General features: G+C 45.7%; 1 protein-coding gene across 2 annotated transcripts; it reads left to right on the top strand.

Moving 5' to 3' along the window:
- The first annotated feature begins 4764 nt into the window (after positions 1-4764).
- Positions 4765-25272, top strand: ZNF285 (zinc finger protein 285). Of its 2 annotated transcripts, XM_032839260.1 has the most exons (4): positions 4768-4798; positions 13851-13908; positions 20399-20525; positions 23243-25272. In XM_032839260.1, the coding sequence occupies exons 2-4, from the start codon at positions 13894-13896 to the stop codon at positions 24898-24900; spliced, it is 1800 nt and encodes a 599-aa protein (XP_032695151.1). In that variant the 5' UTR covers positions 4768-4798; positions 13851-13893; the 3' UTR covers positions 24901-25272. The 2 variants fall into 2 exon arrangements, with proteins under 2 accessions (XP_032695152.1, XP_032695151.1); XM_032839261.1 differs by lacking the exon at positions 20399-20525 and having other exon boundaries at positions 4765-4798.
- The last annotated feature ends 700 nt before the right edge of the window (positions 25273-25972 follow it).

The raw sequence follows: 25972 nt of genomic DNA, 5'->3' as shown, positions 1-25972 counted from the left end.
ACTGAGCCGCCCAGGCGCCCCTCATTTTATTGGGTTTTAAAAGCAAAAGCCCGTTGGCATTGCACTGAATTTTTAGGTTAATTTATTTTATTGTTATGAATATAATTCTTCTGCCCCGTTTCATTCATAGTGTTCTTAAACAGACAAGGCAACCATTAGAGCATCTTAAAGAATCAGAAACACCATTTTAACTTGTCGGAACAGCTGTGGTAAAATAGTCACCAGAGCCACCATCGGTGGGGAATCCATGGAAACGTACACCTGTGAATTTATTGGTGGGGGTGAAAAAAGTAGTCTTTTTTGGGAAAGAATTTGTCAGTGTGTCAAGTTCAGTTTGTATTAACCTTTGAAGTGGCACTAAGTGTGGAGTAAGTGATACTCGGGAAATAGTTGCACATGTGGAAAAAGATGTATGCGTATGGCTGAGTTTCTTAGCGTTTTTCTTAGCTTAGCAAAAAAAAAGTTAATACTCCAAGTGTAATAAATTAAGGCACATGTAAATGAATGAAAATCACTAAAAATACTCAGATACACTTACACTGACATTGAAGGTTGTCCAAAAATTATATTGTGAACCAGGAAAGTTGGAGAACCATTTTAATATGGCCCTGTTTTGTTAATACGTTTTGCGTGCGTATGTTTAGAGAGAGAGAGAGATGAAAATGTGTGAAAGGTTAGTATGATAACTTCTTATCTCTAGTAAGTGGGATGTGGGGTGTGTAATACATTCGTGTACGTATATGTTTTTTACTTTTTAACAAAGAGCATATATCAATTTTATAACAATAATAAAGCTATTTTTTAAAAAAATTAGTCTGGCTGAACAGTGCCTTATGTCAAAGATCCATGTCACAACTTCTGTAATTTTGTTGCTGTTGCTTTTTCTGCTGTGTATACTTGGCACCTAGTACCAAATATAAGGTATACAGATGAACGGAGAAATTTGTGACTTAGATGCTCTCTTAACTGGATGCATCATTTTTGTTGGCTTGGTCGGAAAGGAGGTTGGCCTGGGTAACTGGGAGGAACTTTGGTGCTCTGCTCTGCATTCTGGCTCTCTGGGACCGTGAGCCCCCAAGCCTGGCTTTTTAGAAGGCAGCACACCAGGATGGGGCCCCTCCAGTCTGACCCGCTCACCAGGGGCACTGTGTGGGCCGAGCTCCTCTCTGCTTCCTGGGCTGCTGCATGTCAGTTGTAGGTGTGACAGGGAGGTGGGAGAGGGCCCTTTCTATCTAAATGAACAGTTAAAGAATATGTCTTTAATGATTTTAAGTTTAGCAAAGTGTCCATAGCTGAAATGGTTAGCTTTCCAAAGGGGCTTTGAAAAAAAATCTCAAGTGTTTTGGGGAATAGCAGCAGCATCCTTCCAGTCGTGGTGTGGGTTTTAACAGCCAAAGAACACAGACACTGCCCCTGAGACCCTTAAGGTCTGTGTTGAAAAGTTCAGCTCTCTAAATGGATTTCCTAAGGAGGATTGCAGATTCTTTTTTTCTGTAATTTTATTTTATGCATTTTTTAAAAGCTCCAAAATTTTAATTTCAATTTTGTTTTTAGTTTCAGGAGTAGAATTTAATAATTCTCCGGTTGTGTATAACACCCAGTGCTCGTTGCATCGAGTTCCCTCCTTAATGCCCATCACCCAGTAACCCCATTCCCCCCACCACCTCGCCTCCAGCAGCCCTCAGTTTGTTTCCTAGAGTTAAGAGTCTCTTTGGATTTGCCTCCCTCTCTGTTTTTATGAAATCTTGCCATTTGCAACAGCGCAGATGGAACTAGAGGGTATTATGCCAAGCAAAATAAGTCAGAGAAAGACAAATACTGTACGATTTCACTCAGATACGGAATTTAAGAATCAAAACAGATGAACACAGAGGAAGGCAAGGAAAAAAAATAAGACAAAAACAGGGAGGACCACGGGTTCTTAAATTGGTCTGGGCCGTCTCTCCCCAGTGTTCTGGGGACACAGATACTGGCTGCCACTAGGCATCTGGATGCTTGACCAGCTCTGAAAGGATCTGCTTCCCAGATGGCTCTGGGCATCACAGAGCTTTGAACAGGAGGCCTCAGTTCCTCAGTGGTTGTTGGAAAAGGCCTGAGTTCCTCACCACGTGGGCTTCTCTATAGGACGACCCGAGGGCCTTGGGACATGGCAGCTGACTTCCCTCAGGGCGAGTGACCAGAGAGGAGAGAACAAGCAGGAAGCCACAGGGCCTTCCGTGACCCAGGCTCTGACATGACCATCACTTCCGCTTTCTTCTTTTAGGGGTCACTAATTTTCCGGGGGTGGGGGGATTAGGCTCCATCCCTCGCAAGGAGTACCAGAGAACCTGTGGATGGGTCTTCAAACCACCGTACCTACTAACAGCATGGGCAAATGATTTGGTTGGAACAATCATGCCAACAGGCGACCTTCGTTGATGTGTTCTAACCATCCTACCAGCTAGAGGCTGTCCTCAAGGTCCCACTGGGTTGCCTAAAGTTTACCCAGGTGCCGATCGGCTGCTGCTATTTCAGTGGGGGCAAGGGGTACACGAGAGTCAAGGGGAGTGCCGTCACCACTATGGATTGGTTGGTGTCCGACACTGAACTGTGGTGCGTTCTCTGCAAAATCAGCAGGAAAAGTAAAGATGTCACTCCGTTGTCATTCTCTGAGTGTTGCATGGTAGGAAGGTTAGTACAAGTTTCAGGGCATCTGGAGGGTTGTAAAAACACCCTCTGTGGGCAGAGTCAGAAACTGCATGGTTGGTAGCCTACAAAGAATGATGGTGAATGAGTTTTCTCTAGCTGAAGTGGGTTGGTAGGGCAGATAAGTCTGATATAGAATATAAAGTTGACTGTGATAGTAACATTGTATTTTACCAACAGGTGACAAGTGATCATTTTATAAGCTAGAGTCAGAGACTTAGAATATGTTTCCCTTTTTAAAATTTTTTTAAAGTTTATTTATTAGAGAGAGAGAGCATGAGCAGGGAGGAGAGGGAGAAGCAGGGAGGGCTCAGTCCCAGGACTCTGGGGTCCGAAAGCAGACACTTGAAAGACTGAGCAATCCAGGTGTCCCAAGATACCTATTTCCGAGTAGATTTTGTGGGTCCAGACAAATTGTAACTGTTCCTCAGAACAGTCCTTAGCCTGAATATAAATATCTCAGGTATAAAACCCAGCCTATTTTTATTCCAGCACGAGAGGGAGAATGAAATATGCCAACTCAGTATTTCAGTCTACCAGGATGAGGGGGTATCATGGTAGGTCAGAAATTAAATTTGGTTTATTCTTACTTGGGAGATCTCCTGCATTCAGATGTGTTGCTCAGAGCGATGAAAACAAGCTAAGCCTGGCTTTGCCTTGGACCCCAGTGTCACAGTGTAACATGGTATCATGTAATATGGCCATGCATGGCTTTCATATCCAACCTCTCGAATTGTTATTTCTGACTGACCTTTGGCTAATCAGTAGTTACTATGTGTCAGGCACTATGTGTCTAAGCACTGGGGACACTACCGACCCGACCTGTTATTGGACCAAATGGGCAAGGGGGAAAGTAATAGAAAATGAGGTAAAAAAAGGAGGGACTAGAAGGAATAAATTAACTCAGATGTGGAGGTTTGACATATTTATCACAGATACTACTGAAGCATGTCAAAGGAAAACTCTTCCTCCAACCCATAAAAGGACTGTTTTAGGATCTGCCAAAGTTAAAGGTCACTCCTGTCTCTCTGGCAGATCTTACTAGTTTTTTTTTTTTTTAAACCACCATGAAACTAACATCAAGATATCAAAAGGCAGAGTTAATCCAAAAGAATCTTGCTGTCCCCTGTATGTGTCATGAGTTGCAATGCCAGGCTGTATATATGGATATTATGTGTCCCGCTCCTGCCAACTGCTAGGAGGTGAGGGTCTTCAATTATCTGTCTAGTATAGGACTAAAGGTGGCAAAGAGAGGATGTTCTCATCCGTTTTGTGTGTGTGTGTGTGTGTGTGTGTGTGTGTGTGTGTGTGGTTTTTGTTTTTGTTTTTTCTTTTTGGTGCTTTCCTCCAGGCCAGAACTGTGGGCCTCTGGTGAAATCCTTATACAGTTTTCTTACCCCATGATGGCACAAAAAGAAACTTTAACAGTAATCTTAAAATGCAAAAGTTAAGTACCAATAGGGGAGACTCTCAAAGGGAATCCGAAAATGTTTCACGTCTTCATGATTTGTGAAAATATGTCTTCTTATAAGACTCCCTCCACTCCCAGACTCGTGCTATTACCTATTTCAAAGCAGAAGGCACTGGTTTTAAATTCTCTCTGCTTCTCCAGAGAAAGGGAAACATATTAGCGGACTGTCAGCTCTCAAATGTGGAAGATTTTCCAGAGTCCCTTTCAAGAGAAACAAACCGTGAAAAGGGCATTTAAATGAGTTTTAATGGAAAAATCGCGCGTTTATAAAATTAAAGGGTATACTTCTGCAGAATAAGATCCTATAAGGGTTTTCACTGAATTGGGAACAGGTGCTGATTTCCAGGTGGTGGGATTTTTGAAGCTTGCCCCTCCTTTGTATCACGGGTGGACGGTGATTTGCCTTAATTGTCGTTAACATTTCACTGTTATTTTATCTCCATTGCGATTGTTATTATTGTTGTTTTAAATAAATGGCAAGCGTACAGGTGGCCCCCAACAGGACCACGGATCCCCCAGGCAGCCTCCAGGCGCGGCGCCACTGCGGCGCAGGGACTTCTGGGGGTTGTAGTCCACAGGCCTCCTGCGCATGCGCTTTTGGCAGAGGCGCTCTCTGTGGGCGACATTGTTTGGGGCGCTGAGGTGAGTCCCGTCCGGACCGCGCCCCCTTCGGAGGGGTCGGGGGCGATGGGGCTGGTGGGGTGTGTAGCTGTGACCCGGCAGTGTCGGCGGGTGGGAGGAGTTGGAAGCAGGGACTGGTGGCCAATGAAAGAGCCCCCTCGGGGGGGCGGAGTGTTGAGGGTCTCGCCCGGCATTCCCAGGGAAGAGGTGGGAAGAGGTGGGATGAGCTTGAGCTCGGTTTGGGGGTCTGACTGCGGTAGCACCGGTGCAGGTTTCGGGATAGGGGCTGTGCATCCCCGCATTGGGGTTGGTGTCAGTCTTGGAATACGCATCTCTGGCCCGGGGCGGGAACAGGAGGGCGTTGGCTCAGGTTTGCGAGGATAATGGTTTGGGCCAAGTGTCCCTGACTGCGGAGAGGGATCCGCTCAAGCAGTTTATCTCCGAGTATGGGGAACCACTTGGGCTGTACATTCCTGGCCTTGGCTTGGGGGGCGATTCGGGCTCAGCAGCCCGAGGTTCTTGGAGTCTTGGATTCTGAACGCTGTTTTTTGGGATGTGGCAGTTCCGACTCCGGGGTGGGGTGGCATCTTTGTTCCCCCAGACTGGGTTCACTTCTTGGTGGGTGTTAAGCCAAAAGACACAACCAAGGGAAAAAAAATAGGAAAAGGAAGGATTTTACTTGCAACAAATAAAGGAGAACACATTGCAGGGGGTGGGGGGTGGGATATTTTCCAAAGCAGTGTCTCCTGGAATAACAAAACTGGGGAAGTTTTAAGATTTTACTTATTTATTTGACAGACAGAGATCACAAGTAGGCAGAGAGGCAGAGGCAGAGGCAGGCAGAGAGAGAGAGGGAAGCAGGCTCCCTGCCGAGCAGAGAGCCTGTTGCGGGGCTCGGTCCCAGGACCCTGAGATCATGACCTGAGCTGCAGGCAGAGGCTTTAACCTACTGAGCCACCCAGGCATCCATTGGGAAGTTTTAAGATAATGGTGCATGCATATTCTTGCAGGGGCTTGTGCAATGGAAAATTCAGCCTGGAACTGGGGGGCACAAGTCATCTTAGGTGGCAGAGTTCAGATCTGATAGAAGTCCTGAGGGCCGGCAAGGATCAGCATCATCAATTCCCTGGCTCCAGTTGGTCTGTTATCTGGGTGCTCAAAGGGGTTTAGATCCTAAAAAGAGAACTCAAGAACGTGCTTCTGGTCACTCTTCACGTTTGAATGAGCCCTGCACATTATTACAGTTGATTAATTGTCCCTGATAGGATCAGGCTATCTCCTGTCCTGATAGTGGCTGTTTATTCTTCCATTCTTTTGTTCCCTTAAAATTATTAACTATTTAATTAGTAACTCTATTCTGCAATTTCAACATATCCCAGGAAGTTCTTCGAGGAAGATGCTTTGGGCACATAGTGCCAGTCAGGCTTCGATCTCAAGATGGCTGGGACCCAGAATGACTAAAATGACTTTTCTTAATGCCAAGAAGCTATGTCTCATCTTTCTCGGGAGACCTCTAACTCTTTCTCCTTACATCTTGACTTTTCTCCTCTCTCTAGTTAGAAATCCGAATACAGTTTAAAGAGAACGGCCCCAAATTATTAACCCCATCCTCACCTTACATGCTGTGGGGCAGGGAATGCAAACTTTGAGGCGTGGAAGACAAAGAGCGAACGGCGGATTGTTCGATTGCTGTCAACAAATTAGAAATTTGAGTACTGACTCTACATTTGATAAAATTGGAGAATTGAGGTTAATTATTTTAGGTGTAATATTAGCACCTTTAAAACTATTTCATACCTTTTAGAGCGACATGATGCAGTATTTCTGATTTAAACAATGTGATGAATGTGGTGTCAAGGATATACTTCCAAATAATACACGAGGACGTGGGGAGGGCTAGAGGTATAGTTGAATCAAGAGAGACCATGTGGTGAAAATTGATTAAGCTGCATGATTGATACCTGGAGGGCTCATTAGACTCTCCTGTCTACCTCTGCATGGGTGTGAAAATTTTTTTAAAGATTCTATTTATTTATTTGACAGAGATCACAAGTAGGCAGAGAGGCAGGCAGAGAGAGAGGAGGAAGCAGGCTCCCAGCTGAGCAGAGAGCCCGATGCAGGGCTCGATCTCAGGACCCTGAGATGATGACCTGAGCCGAAGGCAGAGGCTTAACCCACTGAGCCACCCAGGAGCCCTGGGTGTGAAATTTTTATGATAAAATATTTTCCCAAACAGTTTTCCAGTTAGCTAGCTAGGGAGTGTCTTGAAGAAGCATAGAAAGGTTGGATTTACTTTTAGTTGCATATAGTATGTGGGGGCCAGATGTTGTGAATTCCCCCTCAGACTAGACCCCTGGGCCCTGGGAGTCACTGTGAGCTCCGTGACCGTGCTTCAGGTGTTTCAATAAAATTCGGAGGGTTTTTTTTTTCCTAAGGAAATTGATTCATAGGTGTTTTATGTCTTTTGTCTCCTGTGAATGGGATAATTTTATCTTCTAGCTCTGCACCTCAAACCTAATATTTCCAAAATTGAGTCCTGATCCTCCATAGAAACGGCCCCCACGATCCCCATTTCTGTAAATGGCAACTCCATCCTTCCAGTCCCTGAGGTCAAAGCCTCTTCTCCCCGCTTTCCGCCCCAGATGCAAGTGATCAGCAGATCCCATCGACTGTATCTTCAGTAGAAATTCAGACCCCAGCAACTTCTCACTACCTCCACCTCTGCTTCCCTGACCCAAGGCCCCATCATCCCTTGCCGGCGTTATCGGGAAAACCTCCTACCTGGTCTTCCTGCTCCCCCTCTTGCCACTGCTAGTCCCTCCTTAACAGCAGCCAGAGGAATCCTGTTGATACCTAAAGTGAGATCATGTCACTCTCCTGTTCGAGTTCCTCCCGTTGTTGCCATCTAATGAGAGTAACAGCCAAAGTCCTTGAAATGGCCTAGAAGACCGCATGCCATGTGGCCCACATTTCCTTTTATTTCATCTCCCAGTGCTCCTTCCCTCGATCACTCCATATCAGCCACATGCCATGCGTGCTGCCACCTCCGGGTCCTGGTGCTTGCTGTTCCCTCCATCTAGAATGCTCTTTGTACCGATGCTTGTCTTGTTCACTCCCTTGCTTCGTTAGGTCTTTTCCTACAGATCATCCCGGTGAGTCTTCTGAGTCCATTTCACTCCCGATCCCCCTGCCACCCCACCCCTTTTTTGTCTCCATAGCCCTTATCACTGCTCTATCTTCAGTGTCCAGATCACTGCCTGGCAGACAGCAGGCACTTAATAAATATATGTTGAACGAGGAAATGCCATCCTTGTTCTCCCTGAGTTTATAGCAAAGGTGGAAGAGAATTATGCAGCCACAGTGTAGTGCTTTGAGAGGAGAAATGCCAGCCACGGTAGCTACCTGCCATGGTCTGAGTGTTTGTATCCCCTGAAATTCATATGTTGAAATGCTAAGGCCCAGTGGGGTGGTATTAAGAGGTAGGGCTTTGGAAGGTGATTATGGCATGAGGGCAGAGCCCTCATGAACGAGATCAATGCCCTTATAAAGGAAGCTCTAGAAAGCTCCCCTACTTGTTCAGCCCTGTGGGGATGAAGCAGGAAGTCTGTGATCCAGAAGACAGCCCTCCCTGCATGGTGCTGGCACCCCTATCATGAGCTCCCAGCCTCCAGGACTGTGAGAAATAAATTTCTGGGGGCGCCTGGGTGGCTCAGTGGCTTAAAGCCTTTGCCTTCAGCTCCGGTCATGACCCCAGGGTCCTGGGATTGAGCCCCACATCGGGCTCTCTGCTCAGCAGGGAGTCTGCTTCCCTCTTTCTCTCTGCCTGCCTCTCTGCCTACTTGTGATCTCTCTCTCTCTCTGTGTCAAATAAATAAATAAAATATTAAAAAAAAAAGAAAGAAATTTCTGTTGTTTGTAAACCACCCAGTCTGTGGTAATCTGTTAGAGCAGCTTGGAAGGATGCAGACAGTACCTAATATAGTAGGGGTTATCAAGGAGGGCTTCCTGAGGAAGTGACTCCCAAATCCAGACTTGCAGGATGATAATAATAGCTACACAGTGTTCAGGCTCTTTGAGATTCTCCAGGGTTTGGCCCCTGGTGATGTTCCCAGCATTATCTCAGCCACCCGGCCCTGCGAGTCTGTGTCCTGGCCTTTGATGGGACCCCAGCATTCCGCACTCGTGTTTTTTTCACCCACAAGGCCACCGTTGCTCATTAGCCTTTTCCTTCCATGTCAGTTTGGTAAGTGCCTGCTGTTTCCTCAGGCCTCAGCTACAGCTCAATTATCATCTCTCCAAAACCTTCCCTGACAGCCTGGGCCCCTCCCAGGGTGCGCTGGGTTCCTGTTCCCTGGCTCTTTGTTCGGTCTTGCAGAATGTGTGTTGCAGACCTTCTCGCGTTCCTGTGAATTTATTTGCTCACCTCTCTCCCCCCTAGTTTGCCTACCTTGAGATCAGGGACTGAATTTTACTTTGACACCTGGAGCACTTAGCGGGCAGTCCAGTACATGAGGGCAGACACGTATTGACTGGTCATTGTATGCCGTGCACTGCCTCGAGCACTTCCCATGTGATGACTTACCAAGTTCCCACATGACACTGAGAAATAGGTTCTCTCAACATCCTGTCTTTACACCGGAAGGAACTGAGGCACCAGGAGATAGTTTGCCCAAGGGCATATATATAGCCAACCCAGCAGTTTGGCTTCAGAGTCAGTTTTTTTTTTTTTTTTTTTTTTAAGATTTGATTTACTTGAGATAGAGAGTAAGAGACAGAGAGAGAAAGCACACAGGACGGGGAGAGGGGCAGAGGGAGAAGCAGATTCCCCTGCCGAGCAGGGAGCCTGACAAGGAGCTCGATCACAGGACCTCAGGATTATGACCTGAGCCAAAGGCAGATGCTTAACTGATGGAGCCACCCAGGTGCACCCCCCCACCCCGCTTTTTTTTTTCTAGCAGCCAGGGTCCGCTGCCTTTTCCCAGAATCAGCACTGAATGCGTGGGTCACGTATGGGCAGTTTTCCTTGCACTTTTGATATCAAGAGCTGATCTTTTCAGTCTGAGAATTAAGTCTGGCAAAGGCCCAGACTTGTCCATTCATTGGTTTATTTGGCACCTGTTACATGCTAAACTTGCCACATGTACGTGAACAGTGTAATTTCCATTCATCAGGAGCACACATTACAGGAGAGAAAGCAAAAAGTAACCAGAAAAAGGGCCGTACAATATGAAAAGTTATAGTGGATGTGAGTACAGGATCCTGTGGTCTGACGAAAGAAGAATGACCCCCATGGGCGGGGGACTCGGGAAGATCACTAGAAAAGCCCTCTCATCGTCCTAATCTTTGTGGTCACTTGGAGTGGCCAGTGATAGGCTTTGTCACATTCACACAGCCATGTCTCAGTAGTCTTTGAGTTTGTTTCTTTGTTTTTTGAAGATTTATTTATTTGAGAGAGCATGTGGGAGTCGGCGGGGGGCAGAGGGAGAGAGAGAGTAGATTCCCCACTGAGTGTGGAGCCCATGTGGGGCTCGATCCCAGGACCCTGAGATCATGGTCTGAGCTGAACCAAGAGTTGGATACTTAACTGACCACACCACCCAGATGCCCCTTAGATTTTTAGGATTTTCTTATTTGTTTTTTTTTTTAGATTTTATTTATTTATTTGACAGAGAGAGAGATCACAAGTAGGCAGAGAGGCAGGCAGAGAGAGAGGAGGAAGGAATCAGGCTCCCCAATGAGCAGAGAGCCTGATGTGGGGCTCGATCCCAGGACCCTGAGATCATGACCTGAGCTGAAACCACGAGTCAGATGCTCAACTGACTGAGCCCCCCAGGAGCCCCTGGTGTCAGGTTTCTGGACAGGCTTTCTGAGGGAACGACTGCTGTGCCCATTTGTGCAGGTTGGGTTCTGCACAAGGAGACCACAGTGAGGCTGTGCCATTCACATAGAAGACTCACACACAGTTTTTCAGCAAGGAGCAGCAAAAGTGCTTTCTCTGTTCTGACAGAAGCAGTATATTATAATAATTTCCAACAAATGGGAGAAAAACATCTTGAAGAAGGGATGCATTTTTCTAATCAGTCTAAAGGCACATTGGCAGGGGCTAGAGACAGCCCTGCCTGCAGTCCAGCCTCTGGCCCTTAGGGCTAACGTTAGATCTCCTAGAGTCCTTCAGCTCAGATACTCACGGATCAGATATATGACTTTGTCATCATTACATGACATTTAGTCTCTCACACACATGGAAGAAATGGCCTTTATCCTGTTCCCCAGACAATTACACTTGATTGCTAGGTATATCCAGGAAAGTTCAGGTTAGTCTCTCTCCTCGGTCCTGAACGCTCTAGAAATTCTGAGAAAAAGAACCAGGAATCTGGAAGCAGGACTTTGGGGAGAACTTGGGGCTTGTATTTCCGATTGTGTTTCCTGGCAGTTGCAGTTCCAAATTCAACTTCTGCTTTCCTGTTGGGTCCCCTTCCCCTCAAGAGGCCGCTGTGGGCACCTGATCTCTGTCCTGCCGCAGTGACTCCCATCCCAGTGATGTCTGGGTTGAGTGAGCGAGAGGAGCATTTGTCGGAGAGAGCTGTGTGCTCCTGGGCAGGTGGGGGGGAAACAAGGGTCTTGGGGCATCATGTGCCACTTTCTCTCGGTTACCCACCTCCAGATCGACTTCACCTTTCCACCCTGCCATCCACACCGAGAGCCTGCCACTGCCCTCTGGCCTGGTTATCCTTGGCCAGTGGGAAGTCCCAATGGGAGAGTTTGGGGGGGGGGGAGTGAATTGAAATATCTGGTCTCCCCAATTCTCTCTGTAGGCTGCCTGCCCTTCTCAACAAAAAGTTACAGTTCCCATCAGGGACCTTTTGCACACTCTGTTCCAGGTCCAGGAATCTCCCTCCTATTACCCACTTCAGGCCCAGATGTAGTAATGGCACCTGCCTGTCACTCCTCAGCATGGTGCCTTCTCCTCCATGCCTTCCTTACGCCCAGCCTACACCCCTGTAAGTAGTCTGTTTATTAACTGCCCGCCTCAAATTTGAATGTGCCATCTGGTTCCTTCCCGGGCGCCGCTTCATAAAGGCAGGGAGGGCTTGAAACCAGACATCTGGGAAACCAAACTCCTCCCACACGTGTGTGGGTGCGTGTGTGCACGTAAGTCAAGCTGATGCATCATTGGCTCTTAGGAGAGAACCGGTTCTGGTAGCAGAGAGCCGGATGTGCTGTGTCTTTGTACATGCATCTAGTATGTCAGGGCTGTTTCTGTTTTTGTGTTTGTTAGTCTCAAGGAACACTGAATGCTTGACAAATGGCAAGACCTTTACCAGGTACAACAGATAAAGGATGAAGGCTTGGTTATGTCATCAGGATTTATAGGTTTGTTTTGTTTTGTATTGGACAAGTTAGGGAGAAATGTTATTTGATAGGTTTTAACTCATATAAAATTATGTGATTGGCCCTGTACTAAGAGGTTTAGCAAGTCTTTGTTGGAGCCCAGAATAAGGGTGATTAAGGCTTTCTACTAAAGGCGGGGAAGGGGTGGGGGAGAGTGGAGGTTTGCCAAGAGTCATTCCATATTCTATTAACCTGATTCTGTTACCCTGTAAGCTGCCAGAACTTGTAACTCAGGGGGTGACCCGCAGATGGGTGCCCATTGAAGAACTAAATGTTAGTGCTCTCTGACCAGATAATCTCAGAAATTGAGTGGAAACATTTAAAACTCAGTATAGCAGTTTCAGTAATCATGTGATAATTGATTAATAATTTTTAAACGGGCCTGTAATTTGTATGCCTCTGTATTTCCTTTTTCTAGAAATTTCTTTTAAATGGCGTTTTACCAAAATATTAGTTGGTGACAGATTGAAAATAACCGTGAAAAGAATATGAAACCGGTCCTTCACCACAGGTAGTTTGAAGAAAGCATTACTTGAGAGGACAGAGACCTGGTTTTTGGTTTTTATCTTTTAATCTTTGAGGTTCCCACAGTTCCTAAAGCAGAAATTTCATACACTAAGTTTCTCCTGAAAGGCCAGAGGCTGCCATGGTTTAGAGTTTATCAGACAGGAGATAAACACTGCAGTCAAAATGGTGACTTGAGAAGAGTTTAAAATAAAGGGACAGTTTCCAAAAGTGCAGACGGGGTGTGGTCATCAAGAAAGGATATTGTAATGTGCCAGATCTGGTCACAGCAGGGTAACTTCCTGTCCCTAGGATGGAAGGACTAAGGGAGGAAACAGTTACCAGACCTGGGGAAAGATTTGAGACAAGGGCCACAAGACAGGCGCTTTGACCTTTGGTCAAGGGACATGAAACAGAGCTGGTCCAAAGCAGCCCCCAGGGGAAGACCTGGGGGAATAAATACTCTGATTTCAGGTCTGTCCCATTCCCGAATCTCTGGCCAACTTTCCCTATTGGCTGAACTCAACTGGAAGCAGGAGGGCAAGGGGATTCCCCGTTAACAGGCAGGATGGGGAAGAGACTTGAGTGGACGAGGAGTCACCTGCATTTAGGATTGAGTTCTTAGTTCAGGAGCCTGTGAACTTTCCCAGAGCAGAGAGCATGCCTTTCATGGCGTAGGTATATCGTCAAGTATTTGCAAAAGTGACGGGGCCCCAGAGGATGGAATGGGGGCTGGAGGGAGATCATTCTGGAAGACAAGAGTTAAGATCTGAGCTAACTGAAAGTTTTTCAGAGCAAGTCTCCTACGAGAAAGTGGACACAGAGGGAGGTCCGCTGTCATTCTGAGATCCCTGTCCAAGTCAGGAATTCTGGAGCCTTTTTTCCAGAGTAATTAGGATATGGGTGACACCAACACATTCACAGGTCTACGAACAAGAAAAAGTGTGGCAGTTTGGACCCAAAGGCTTGGGGAGAGAGATAGGAGTTCTACAAGAATCCGGGTGGAGTGGGGGCAGGGGAACAAGGCTTGAGGAGATGGGAGGGAGTCTGTTGGGTATGAGAGAGGTAAAGTGATCTCGGGAGAGAAGAATGTGTGAGAAAATTGTACAGACAAGGAGAAACCAGGATTCACTCACAGTTTGTCAAACCAGTGCTCTCATGGATTCTTTCTTTGCAGCTCTGCTTTCTCAGGATCCTGCTCCTTCCAAGAGGAAGACAGTATGATTAAATTCCAGGTAAGTTGAGGTTTCCTTTCTCTCTCTTTTTTTTTTTTATTTTTTTTTTTTAAGATTTTATTTATTTATTTGACAGACAGAAATCACAAGTAGACAGAGAGAGAGAGGAGGAAGCAGGCCTCCCGCTGAGCAGAGAGCCCGATGTGGGGCTCGATCCCAGGACCCTGAGATCACGACCCGAGCCGAAGGCAGAGGCTTTAACCCACTGAGCCACCCAGGCGCCCCTCCTTTCTCTCTCTTAAAGGCCAGTGTCACTGCTGAGGAGCTGGACACCTCGATTCTCTGAAGGGAGGTCGCCCATTTCTGAGGGACGGCTCCATGTTGGGCACTTTGCCTTGCTCGTAACCGCTGTGGGAGACTGGTGATGTCACTCCCTTTGCAGACATGACGAAACAGGCTCTCAGATGTCCAGATGTCCAGGTGAAGTTCACACACAAGTGCCAGTCCATGAGCTGCTTATCACTGAGAGATCAATAAAGCAATCGAGAGTAAGAGTTCAGAAACTCTTTTGCAAAAAGATTTATTTATTTACTTATTTATTAGAGAGATTGAGAGAGAGAGAGAGAGAGAGAGAGAGAGAGTGTGTGTGTGTGTGTGGGCAGGGGGAGGAGCAAAAAGAGAGGGAGAGGGAGAGGGAGAAGCAGACTCCCCACGGAGCATGGATCCAGCAGGGCTGGATCCCACGACCTTGAGATCATGACCTGAGCCAAAACCAAGAGTTGGTCACTTAACCAACTGAGCCATCTAGGTGCCCTGCATTCAGAAAGCCTTGTAGCAATGCAGTATTGTCACAGCCTTTGAGTGCATGGTTGGGGTTGGTAGGTACATGACCACACTTGGAGTGGCACTTGGTCCAGTCCACATCAGTAGCAAGATCTGAGTGTGGATGTATCCATCAGGGTTCAACCAGTGAAACAGAAATAATACGAGATATATATTAAGATTTGTAAGAAGTTTATTTTCTGTGACTGTGGGGGCTAGGCAAATCAGAAATCCCGGGGCAGACAGGAACTCTTAGACATAGACTGATGCTACTGTCTACAGGTAGAATTTCTTCTCTTAGGGAAGCCTCAGTTCTGGGCTTGAAGCCCTTCAACTGATTAGACCAGGCTCACCCAGATTATTTAAAATAGTTTCCCTCCAAGTCATCTGAATATGGGCTTTAATCACATCTATAAAATATCTTCACAGCAACACCTAGATTAATGTTTGCTTCCACAATAGGACTATAGTCTAGCCAAGTTGACACCTCAAAAGGCCATCAGAGAGTAGAACAAGGATTTTTTTAAATCATGAAAAATATTTTAATTATGAAATTACTCAAAAAGAGAAAATAGTACTGTGGATCTCTGTGTGTAGTACCCATAGTGCAAGTTTCAACATCTTGCCACATCTGCTTAATCTATCTTTTCCATTTTCCTTTTTTCTTTCCCAAAGCATTTTATTTTATTTTAGGGTTTATTTATTTATTTGAGAGAGAGGGAGAGAGAGGCTTAAGCAGACTTCACACTGAGCACGGAGTTCGATCCAGGGCTTGACCTCATGACCCTGAGATCACAACCTGAGCTGAAACCAAGAGTTGGATGTCCCAAAGCATTTTAAAAGAATACCCTGGATAACATGTTATTTCATTTTGTATCGGCTTTGTTATGAGCTCCCACTCACTTCCATCTTGCCCGGGTCCACACTGAGTCCCATTAAGTGCATTTTCCATCTTATGTTACTGCCAACGACTGTTTTACCAAATGTTTCACACTGTATCATCCAGGGGCTACCATATTTTCCAGGCTCTGATAACAGTTTCCCCAAGTGTTGCCACTGGGTCCCCAAATACCGCTGGAGGTATTTCTTTGGTAGTGCTCTGTTTATGGTAGCATCTTTGTACTGGTTAGCATGGACGTGATGGGTGCAGGGAGAGGGCCAAGGAAGCAAGCGGAACCTTCCGGAACTCTGAAGGCCTGGGCTCAGAACGGGAACAAGTCACAGGGCCAAATCCAAAGTTGGGGGCAAGGAAGTACGCGCTGATCCTTGTGGAAGTGGGGAGCGTGAGGGGATTTTGCTGAATACAGTCTAATTTACCACTGTCTATTTCTACTGAAAATACAGAAGAAATGGCTGAGATTATCAGTAATTCTTGGGTATCATCTAATACAACCGCAATAATCAGTTCTCCCTGATTATCTCAAAAATGCCTCTTTTTGGTGTCATTCAGTGGGTTCCTCTAGCTACAACATTTCCTATAGTGGGAGCACTAAGTGCTTGAGCAAATTTAGGTTCCAGATTTTACAAGAGGATTTCATAGATGGTGCTGCGTGCTGAGAAAACTATTTTAAAATCTTTGATTATATCTGTATTGGTTTATACATTTGGTTTATGAGTATTTGGGGACTGTCCTTGTACCTGCATTGTATGACAGTCTCTGCATGGGACCCCAGCGAGGGACCCACCCAATGGCAAACGGTGGTGGAAAATGGGTATTTCGTTTTTTTCAGACAATTGAGGCCAAGAAGGGAGTAGGGGGTTAGGCTGGGCAAGCCTGCATTCCTAACCCCTTCTCCCTAGTGTCTGTCCCACATCGGTTGTTTGGGTATCTGTACTTCCTGGCCCACTCACTCCAACTCCATTTTGTCACTTCCCACCGAGGAAAGCAGTGCTGCTAAGATATACCAGGGGGGTTAGGAACAACGGAAACTTACTTTCACAGCTCCGGATACTAGGGAGTCCAAGAACAATGTGGCAGATGTGGTGTTTGGTGACGGCCTACTTCGGATTCATAGGTGGCCATCTTCTTGCTTTGTCCTCACATGGCAGAAGGGGTGAGCTCTCTAGGGAGCCTTTTCTGAGGGCCCTAATCCTGTTCATGAGGCTCCACTCTCATGACCTGATTACCTCCTAAAAGCCCAACCTTTTAATACTATCATCTTGAGGGGTTAGATGTCGACATATGAATTTGGGGGGGACACAAGCATGAAGTCCATAATGCCCCCCTAGTTTTTGTTTTCAATAATTGTCAGGTGTGTTTTTTTTTTAAAGATTTTTATCTACTTATTTGACAGTGAGAGACACAGCAAGAGAGGGAACAAAAGCAGGGGGAGTGGGAGAGGGAGAAGCAGGCTTCCCGCTGAGCAGGGAGCCCAATGCGGGGCTCGATCCCAGGACCCCGAGACCATGACCTGAGCTGAAAGCAGACGCTTAACCACTGAGCCGCCCAGGTGCCCCAATTGTCAGGTTTAGGAATAAATTCTTTGTGAAATACGTCGTAACTTCTCACAACTGTGGTTGGAAGCATTTTCGAGCTGCGGAGTCTATGGAGAGGGTATATCTGTGACCATGTAACTGGGCAGTTGCTGACCCAGTTGAGAATAAATTGTAATCATATTCTTCATCCCTAAATACTTCCGTATGTATCTACTAAGAATAAGGGTGTTTTCCTACATTTCCACATTACTGCCATCACACTCAAGACATTTCTTTTTTTATTCAAGTAAAATTAACATACAGTGTTAGAGTTTCAGGGGTACAATGTAATGATTCAACAATTCCATGCGTTTTGCGTTTTTCGGTGCTCATCATGATAAGTGTGCTCTTAATCCCCTCTGTTTTCCCCACATCCCCACCCTCCTCCCCTCTGGCAACCACCACCAGTTTGTTCTCTGTATTTAAGAGTTTGGTTTGTTGTTTGTCTCCGTTTTCCTTTAATTTTTTCTTAAATTCCACATGTGAGTGAAAACAATATGGTATTTGTCTTTCTCTGAGTGACTTATTTCAGTTAACATTATATCATCTAGGTCCCTCCAGATGGCCAGATTTCATTCTTTTTATGGCTGAGTAATATTCCATTGTATATGTATACCACATCTTCTTTATCCGTTCATCTATATCGATGGGCACTTGCATTGCTTCCACATCTTGGGTATTGTAAATAATGTTACAGTGATCATATGGCTGCATATATCTTTCTGAATTAGTGCTTTCATTTCCTTTGGGTAAATACCAGGCATAAAAACAAACTCAAAATGGATCAAAGACCTAAATGTGAGACCTGAAATCCATTAAATTCCTAGAAGAAAATGTAGGCAGTTATTTCTTTGACATTAGCAGTAGAAACATTTTTCTGGATATGTCTCCTCTGGAAAGGAAAACAAAAAGCAAAATTAAACTCTTGGGGCGACTCCAAAATAAAAAGTTTTTGCACAGAGAAGGAAGCCAGAAACAAAACAAAGACAGTTTACTGGATGGGAGAAGATAGTTATAAATGCTGTCTCTGATAAGGGGTTAATATCCAAAATATATAAAGAACTTAAACAACTCAACACCAAAAAATGCCAAATAATCCAATTTAAAAAGGAGCAGAGTACACAAATAGACATTTTTACAAAGAAGACATGCAGATGGCCAACAGACACATGAAAAAGATGCTCAACATCACTCATCATCAGGGAAAAGCAAATCAGAACCACAATGAGGGGGCGCCTGGGTGGCTCAGTTGTTTAAGCCTCTGCCTTCAACTCAGGTCATGATCCCAGGGTCCTGGGATCGAGTCCCACATCGGGATCTCCGCTCAGTGGGGAGTCTGCTTCTCCCTCTGCCCTTCTACCTCTTCCCCTACTTGTGCTGTCTCTTGTTCTCTCTCTCTCTCTCTCAAGTAAATAAATAAAATCTTTAAAAAAACACACACACAATGAAATATCACCTTACACCTGTCAGAATGACTAAAATAAAAACACAAGAAATAACAAGTGTTGGCCAGCGTGTGGAATAAAAAGAAGCTTTGTGCACTGTTGTTGGGAATGAAAATTGGTGTAGCCGCTATGGAAGGACAGTATGGAGGTGCCTCAGAAATTTAAAAATAGAACTACCATATGAGCCAGTAATTCTGCTATTGATTCTACTGTTTTTTAATACTCAGTTGATGCTCAAATGGTCCCGAGTGTCCCAATAATTTCCTTTTTAGTTAAAAAAAAATCTGGCAGCCCATGCTTCTAGTTGCTTTGTCTGCTTAGTCCAATGGAAGTAGATTAATCTGCCGTGACAGAGAAAATAAAATATCAAGTCTTGATGTATGATAGGGAGTGAACACCCAGACACTATTAGGTCAGTGTATCAACACGAACTTTTTGGAGGACGGTTTGGACAATATCAGTCAAAGTGTAAAATACCCATAACCCAAGAAACTCAGTAGTCTCTGGTCTAGGAGTTTATTTTAAAGATTTTATTTATTTGTTATTTATTTGACAAACAGAGACAGAGATCACAAGCAGGCAGAGAGGCAGGCAGAGGGAGATGGGGGGAAGCAGGCTCCCTGCTGAGCAGAGAGCCCGATGTGGGGCTCAATCCCAGGACCCTGAGATCATAACCTGAGCTGAAGGCAGAGGCTTTAACCCACTCAGCCACCCAGGTGCCCCTAGGAATTTATTTTATAGAAATGCTTTTATAAGCACTCAAAGACAGATGTTCCTGGATGTTTACTGGAATATTCTTTGTGCAACTCGAGATGCTTAACGGGGACACAGGCAAGGAGGAGAAAAGAAGAAAAACTTGGGGGTGCTTGGGTGGCTCAGTGGGTTAAGCCACTGCCTTCGGCTCAGGTCATGATCCCAGGGTCCTAGGATCGAGCCCCGCATCGGGCTCTCTGCTAAGCAGGGAGCCTGCTTCTCCCCCCGACCCCGGCCCACCTGCCTCTCTGCCTACTTGTGATCTCTCTCTGTCAAATAAATAAAAAATAAATAAATCTTCAAAAAAAAAAAAAGAAGAAGAAGAAAAACTTGGCCTACCCAAAACTTTGGATTTCTTCTATATTTCTCATTTCTTCTGCACTAGTAAGGGTCCGTTCAGGACACAAAAAGGACACTGGCTACTTGAACAGGAAGAACTTAATAGAAGTGTTGACTAGGTATGGAGTCCTACCTAGTCCTATCTAGTCCTACCTAGAGGTAACTCAGTGGGTAACTGAGGGGATAAAGAGAACTCTACAATATCTTGGAAGCACCAGCTTTGGGAAGTAACTGCCAGCCTGGCTGAGGGAACCAGAGAGAGAGATTGAATCATGGAAACTTGGAAGTTTAGAGGACGGGCGGTGTGGAGCCGAAATGTAAAGAGGAGGTGCTGGCTGGCGTCTCAGAGCTCAGCAAAGAAGCCTAGCGACCAGGGACCCAGACTTCTGGTATCACTAGGGAAAGGGACTGCTGCCACCAGCAGAGCGTAGCATTACAGAGAGGATACCAGAACAGGGGGCAAACAGACCAGGAAGAAGTCCCTTCTCTCCTCAAACTTTGCAAACTCTCTCTTGTGCCCCCTAGTGGCAGAGCCTCGCCAGTGCTCAGATTCCGTGTGTTTGGAGAGTACTGGCTCCCGCATTGCAAAGTGCGGTTTGAGCTGGAGAGTTTGGAGCAGAAGGACAGCCACTTAAGGACCTGCAAAGCTTCCAACTTTGCCCGTCCGCCAGTGCTCATCTACAGATGGTCCATGTGGCGTGTGCTTGATGTTTTAGGAAACTGTGACCTTCAGGGACGTGGCTGTGGTCTTCACGGAGGAGGAGCTGGCACTACTGGACCGGGCCCAGATAAACCTGTACCAGGATGTGATGCTGGAGAACTTCAGGAACGTTGTCTCAGTGGGTGAGGACAACAAGCCTCTGTACCTAAGCTGCAAACCACGGGCCCTATTTCCTCAAATAATCAGCTGCAAACCAGATAGAATGTTCCAGCTGGAGCACAAAGAGAAACTTTGGCCACTGGTGAGAATACCGGAGAGACGCACATGCCAAGGAGACCCACGAAGTTAGTGAGTTTTAGCAGATGAATGTGAGCGAATGGCCCCCTGTGAGAGGTTGGTGAGGGAACCCTCAAGCTTGCACCCCGAGGCCCATGGGGTTGGTGGTACAGTTGGCGAGACCAGCCTGGCCTACTCTCATTTTAGGCTGTCATCTGCTCCGTGTTTCACAAAACGAGGTTCATAAAGTTTACACACTACCAAGGGCCTTGGTTCCTTGGTTGCTTCTGCAGAAAAACCAGTGTTTTGGGCAAACTAGTATTAAAGGAACTAAACCAGGATCTGGTGTATAGTGAGTGTGATACAAGTGTCAGCTGCTTTGCTTTCTTGTTGATAAATATCTAATTTTAATGTCACAGAGGTCCATGTACCTGATCTATCTATTACCTTGGTTTAGATTATGACATGGTTGCTATTCCTTCTTTTACAAAGGAAACAGCTGATGCACAGAGAAGTTAAATAACTTGCCCATGGTCACACAGCTTGTGAGAAGTAGGCTGCAAATGCTTCTAACCTGGCTGCAGACCCTGTGTTCTGTTTTGTTTTGTTTTTAGAAAGAGAGAAAGCATGTATGTGTACACGTGGGAGCGGAGGTGGGGGAAGGAGCAGAGAGAGAGGGAGAGAAACTTAAGCAGATTTCATGGCTCAGTGTGGAGCCCAAGGCGGAGATCGATCTCACAACCCTGAGATATGACTCGAACCTAAATCAAGAGTCAGACACTTAACCATCCGAGCCACCCAGGTGCCCCTAGACCCTTTAATAACCATGTGAAACTAAGTACCATGATGTCTATAGGTTATAGACATATGGCTGGTCTGCAGGATTCAACACTGTCAGTGAGTCTGAAATCAAGTTACTGTATCATGATCAGCAGGGTGTTTTTTTTTTAAAGATTTTATTTATTTATTTGACACAGAGAGAGAGAGAGAGATAGGCAGTATTTAGGCAGAGAGGCGGGGGTGGGGGAAGCAGGCTCCCCACTGAGCAGAGAGCCTGATGTGGGGCTCCATCTCAGGACCCTGAGATCATGACCTGAGCCAAAGGCAGAGGCTTAACCCACGGAGCCACCCAGGCACCCCCCTGATCAGCAGTTTTTAAAAAGTAAGATAGATTAATGGACCAGAACACAAAAGAATTTATCAGAGTACGTTGCATCTAGGAAGGTAAGTGCCAGCTGGTAAAACTGCTTTAGTTAAAAGTCAGTGTCTATTTGCGCATACTGGGCTGCGGTGCGGGTGCTTTCCTTACTATGGATACTGTTGAAAGTACTGGAGAACTGCTTCTTTAGGCCTCTTGTGGGGAACTCCAACTCCCCCTTTCTCTGACACCACCTTACACACTAACGTCACTTTCAATCAAATGACTCAGAAACTCCTTGAACGAGAAGCCGTGTCCAGATGCTCCTGACCATAGTGTTCCTGCCATTCTGAAGCCCATTTTAGGGTGCCAGGGACCACCCTCCTCTACTCATCTCCGTATGTTTTATGGCCCTTTGGCACAATCTTGCTTCTGTAGAGCCAGGCCATTGACAGGTCCACATTTTCCATTCTCCTAATTGTGGCTGTTTGAGATTCTGCAGTTATCTAAAGAGGAGATGTTAAGGAAATGGATTTTCAGGATCTTAGAGCCTGTGACTCTTGATCTTGAGGTCGGGAGCTCAAGCCCCACATTGGGAGTAGAGATTACTTATAAAAAGGATTACTTATAAAAGAAAAAAAAAGGAAAAAATTACTGGGTGGATTATAGGATCTTGGTGGACTTCATCTCTTCGTGGAATCCAGAGAAGCTCAGAGAAAAGGATGTCTCTTTAAGCCTGCCTCAGAGGTGTACATATGCCTCCCCCACCAACCCCAGCACTGTATTTCACAATATTATCCCTATAGCAGTCCCCATTGCTGTTTTAGGCTGACCACATACAGTTGGGCAGGTTGTGCAGAAACATACATGATAATCCCACCTCATGTGACAGTAAAGTGAGACAAGACTTGTTGCTTATTTCTGCAACTTTATATGGTATCTTGGAAGGTCTTTGTGATCCTTTGTGTCTGTCACCATGTCCAGCACTCCCATTGTTGTCTCATATATACACACGTACACACCTTGAATCATATGAGAGTCTTCCCCATACCTTTTTTTTTTTTTTGCTTTGAGAGAGAATGTGTGCAAGTGGGAGGAGGGGCAGAGGGAGAAATAGAGGGAGGATATGGGCCTCGATCTCACGACCCTGAAATCATGACCTGAGTCGAAGTCAGGAGTCAGTTGCTTAATCACCTGAGCCATCCAGGCACCCTTCCCCATTCCTTTTGTAGAAAAATGATTAAAGATGTTTTATCAGCTGCTTTTATAGGAGGGAGGTGAATTTCTTTCTTTATAAATTGTTCCCAAGATTTCTTTTGATTTCTCTGCAACACCTGATTTTAATGGGCAGCTCATGTATTAGAAGTACCATGATTCTGATGGTTTCCTATATCAACAGGGGCCACCCCATCCTACTTCATTTCTCAAAGCCTCTGGAGGGATGACTTACTTGTTCTCTTAGCCAAATTCTCTTTCTCCTCATAGGAGACAGGATTAAAAACAACACTTCACATCTTCAGGGAAAAGCGTTGAGTTATCTCTCTCAAGAAGTGCTCTACTGCTGGCAGATTTGGAAACAAAGGATCAGTGAATTAACTGTGAGTCAGGAGTATGTCATGAATCTTCAAGGAGATTGTCCCCAATCTTTAGAAGATGTTTCCCCCTGTGAAGAGTGGGCGGGAGAGTCTCTTCGGGTTTCTGAACATGACAACTATGTAATAAATGCCATTAATTTAGAAAATCAAGATGGCGCAGCAGGGAAAGGCATGACACAGGCTCTTACCCCAGAATCTTGGCGGGAAGCCCACATGATGACTGAGCCCCAGAATTCTCAAGGACAATATGAGGGAATTCATGTGGAAGAGAGACTGTATATATGTGCTCAGTGTGGCGACGATGTCAGTCAGACATCATGTGATCATGATGATTCCCAAGAATGTAAAGAGGAGGAACCTTGTAGATCCACTGACTGTGGGAATCCCTTGGCTATGAAATCAACAGCCAAACAACATAACGCGGCGCCTGTGGTACCACGACCTATCAAATGTCATAACCATGGTGTGGGCTTCGTAGATGGTGTGGACCCTCCTGTTCATCCCAGCACTCACATAGGAGAAAAGTCTTGTAGATGTGACCAGTGTGGAAAGGACTTTAGTCAGAGCTCAGATCTTACTGTTCATTCTAAAACTCGCTCAGATGACAAAGCTTATGAATGTCGAGAGTGGGCAGAGGGCAGCAAGCAGAACCCAGCCCTTCCCAGATATCAAAAGGGCCCCTCGGGAGACAAACCCTATAAATGTCTCGAATGCGGCAAGGTCTTCAGGCGCAACTCCTCTCTTCACAACCATCACCGGGTCCACACAGGGGAGATGCCCTACAGATGTGATGTGTGTGGGAAGGGGTTCGGATTTAGGTCCCTTCTTTGCATCCATCAGGGAGTACACACAGGGGAAAAGCCCTATAAATGTGAAGAGTGTGGGAAGGGCTTCGACCAGAGCTCCAATCTTCTTGTCCACCAGAGAGTCCACACTGGAGAAAAGCCCTACAAATGCAGTGAGTGTGGCAAATGTTTCAGTTCAAGCTCTGTTCTTCAAGTCCACCGGAGGCTGCACACAGGGGAGAAGCCTTTCAGGTGTGGCGAGTGTGGAAAGGGCTTCAGCCAAAGCACACACCTTCACATTCACCAGAGAGTCCACACGGGGGAGAAACCCTATAAATGCAACGTGTGCGGAAAGGCTTTTGCATATAGTTCTGTCCTTCACACTCATGAGAGGGTTCACACGGGGGAAAAGCCTTACAGATGTGAAGTGTGCGGTAAAGGCTTCAGTTACAGCTCGTATTTTCACTTGCATCAAAGAGACCACACCAGAGAGAAACCATATAAATGTGATGAGTGTGGTAAGGGCTTCAGTCGGAATTCAGACCTTCATGTACATCTCAGAGTCCACACAGGAGAGAGGCCCTATAAGTGTAAAGAATGCGGTAAGGGCTTCAGTCGTAACTCTTATCTTCTCGCTCACCAGCGAGCCCGTGCCAGTGAGGTCCAATATACATGTCGTGGGCACGGCAATGGCTTTAGTCATAGCTCAGACCTTCTTACTCATCAAAGACTGCATGAGAGGACAGAAACGCTCTCAATGTAATTTTCAAAGGGGCCAATGAGGAAAGCAAGCAAGTCTGTGTATTCCTGGTGATAGAGGCTTACTCAGTCATTGGGAGGGCTGGGGCAACAAAGGACAAGGACGCTGCCACCCATGATGTCGTCCTGCAGCTCTGAAGCAAGGGGTTCTTAAGAGCATTCCAGGGAACTACTGTGGATCTCAAAAGCTTCTACAGAACTCCCAGCAACTGTCGTATGCTGCAGTGGCAGAGTAGTGATAATTGACAGATGGACAGTGTGGCAATGACAATAGTTGGAGATCAAATTTCCATGAATGGATATGCCCAGGAAGGAAATTATAATTGAGATGGGTACCGTGAGGACTTAAAGCCAGCCAAAATCTGTAAGCTTTTTTTTTTTTTTAAAGAGAGTACCCACTAGAAAGATACTCAAAAGAGTGCTCAGAAATGAAACCCATGTTATCAGTGTGGTAAGTCCATTCTCAGGTTTTCAAATCCATTAGATTTTTCTACACAGGGAGAAGCTCTGTGAAAGTGATACTTTATGGGCATGACTGTGTGTCCATCTCGCTGGTTCCATTTCTTGGTCACACAGAGACTCCAGTTCCCAGAAACCCTTGCAGTTAAGAGCTGGTCCACGTGATAGAGTGCCAAGCCACAGAGTACATCTTGTGATGTACTAAGATGGCCTTAGAAACATCTTGTGATGTCCTCCGGCCATCTCTCTTGCCATGGTGACCTTGGAGGCTGGATTGGTAGAAGGTGGCTATGTGACCTGTGTTGGACTTTGTTTTTCTTGAGTAAGAAATAACCATTTGCTGTTTTATACTACTGATATTTTGGCAATTTATTTGTTGCTCGTATTGCCCAGGCTATGCTGACTATGACAGAGGGATTTAACAGCAACATATTTCATGGTCATTGGAGTTCTCATAAGAAAGCAACTTTATAATTGAGTTCAAAACTTTCAAGTTGCTAAGGCTGTATGTGTCAGTGCAGCTATCTAAAATGGTGTGGCTAGAACTTCTTCAGTGAGAATCTTCATTCATTGGTCTGTGAATAAAAAAGAAATGTTCCAGATAATGTTCATGTGCT

This window comes from Lontra canadensis, unplaced genomic scaffold, assembly GCF_010015895.1.
Source record: "Lontra canadensis isolate GAN:19392208 unplaced genomic scaffold, GSC_riverotter_1.0 scaffold107, whole genome shotgun sequence".
NCBI classification, from domain to species: Eukaryota; Metazoa; Chordata; class Mammalia; order Carnivora; family Mustelidae; genus Lontra; species Lontra canadensis.
Note: the sequence above shows the minus strand (reverse complement) of the source record. Positions and strands in the feature narration are given on the sequence as shown.

Excerpts from the sequence above, each read along its gene's own strand:
- ZNF285 (XM_032839260.1), top strand. Across the intron at positions 20,526-23,242 it reads CAGGAACGTTGTCTCAGTGG|GAGACAGGATTAAAAACAAC; the intron begins GTGAGGACAACA and ends TTCTCCTCATAG.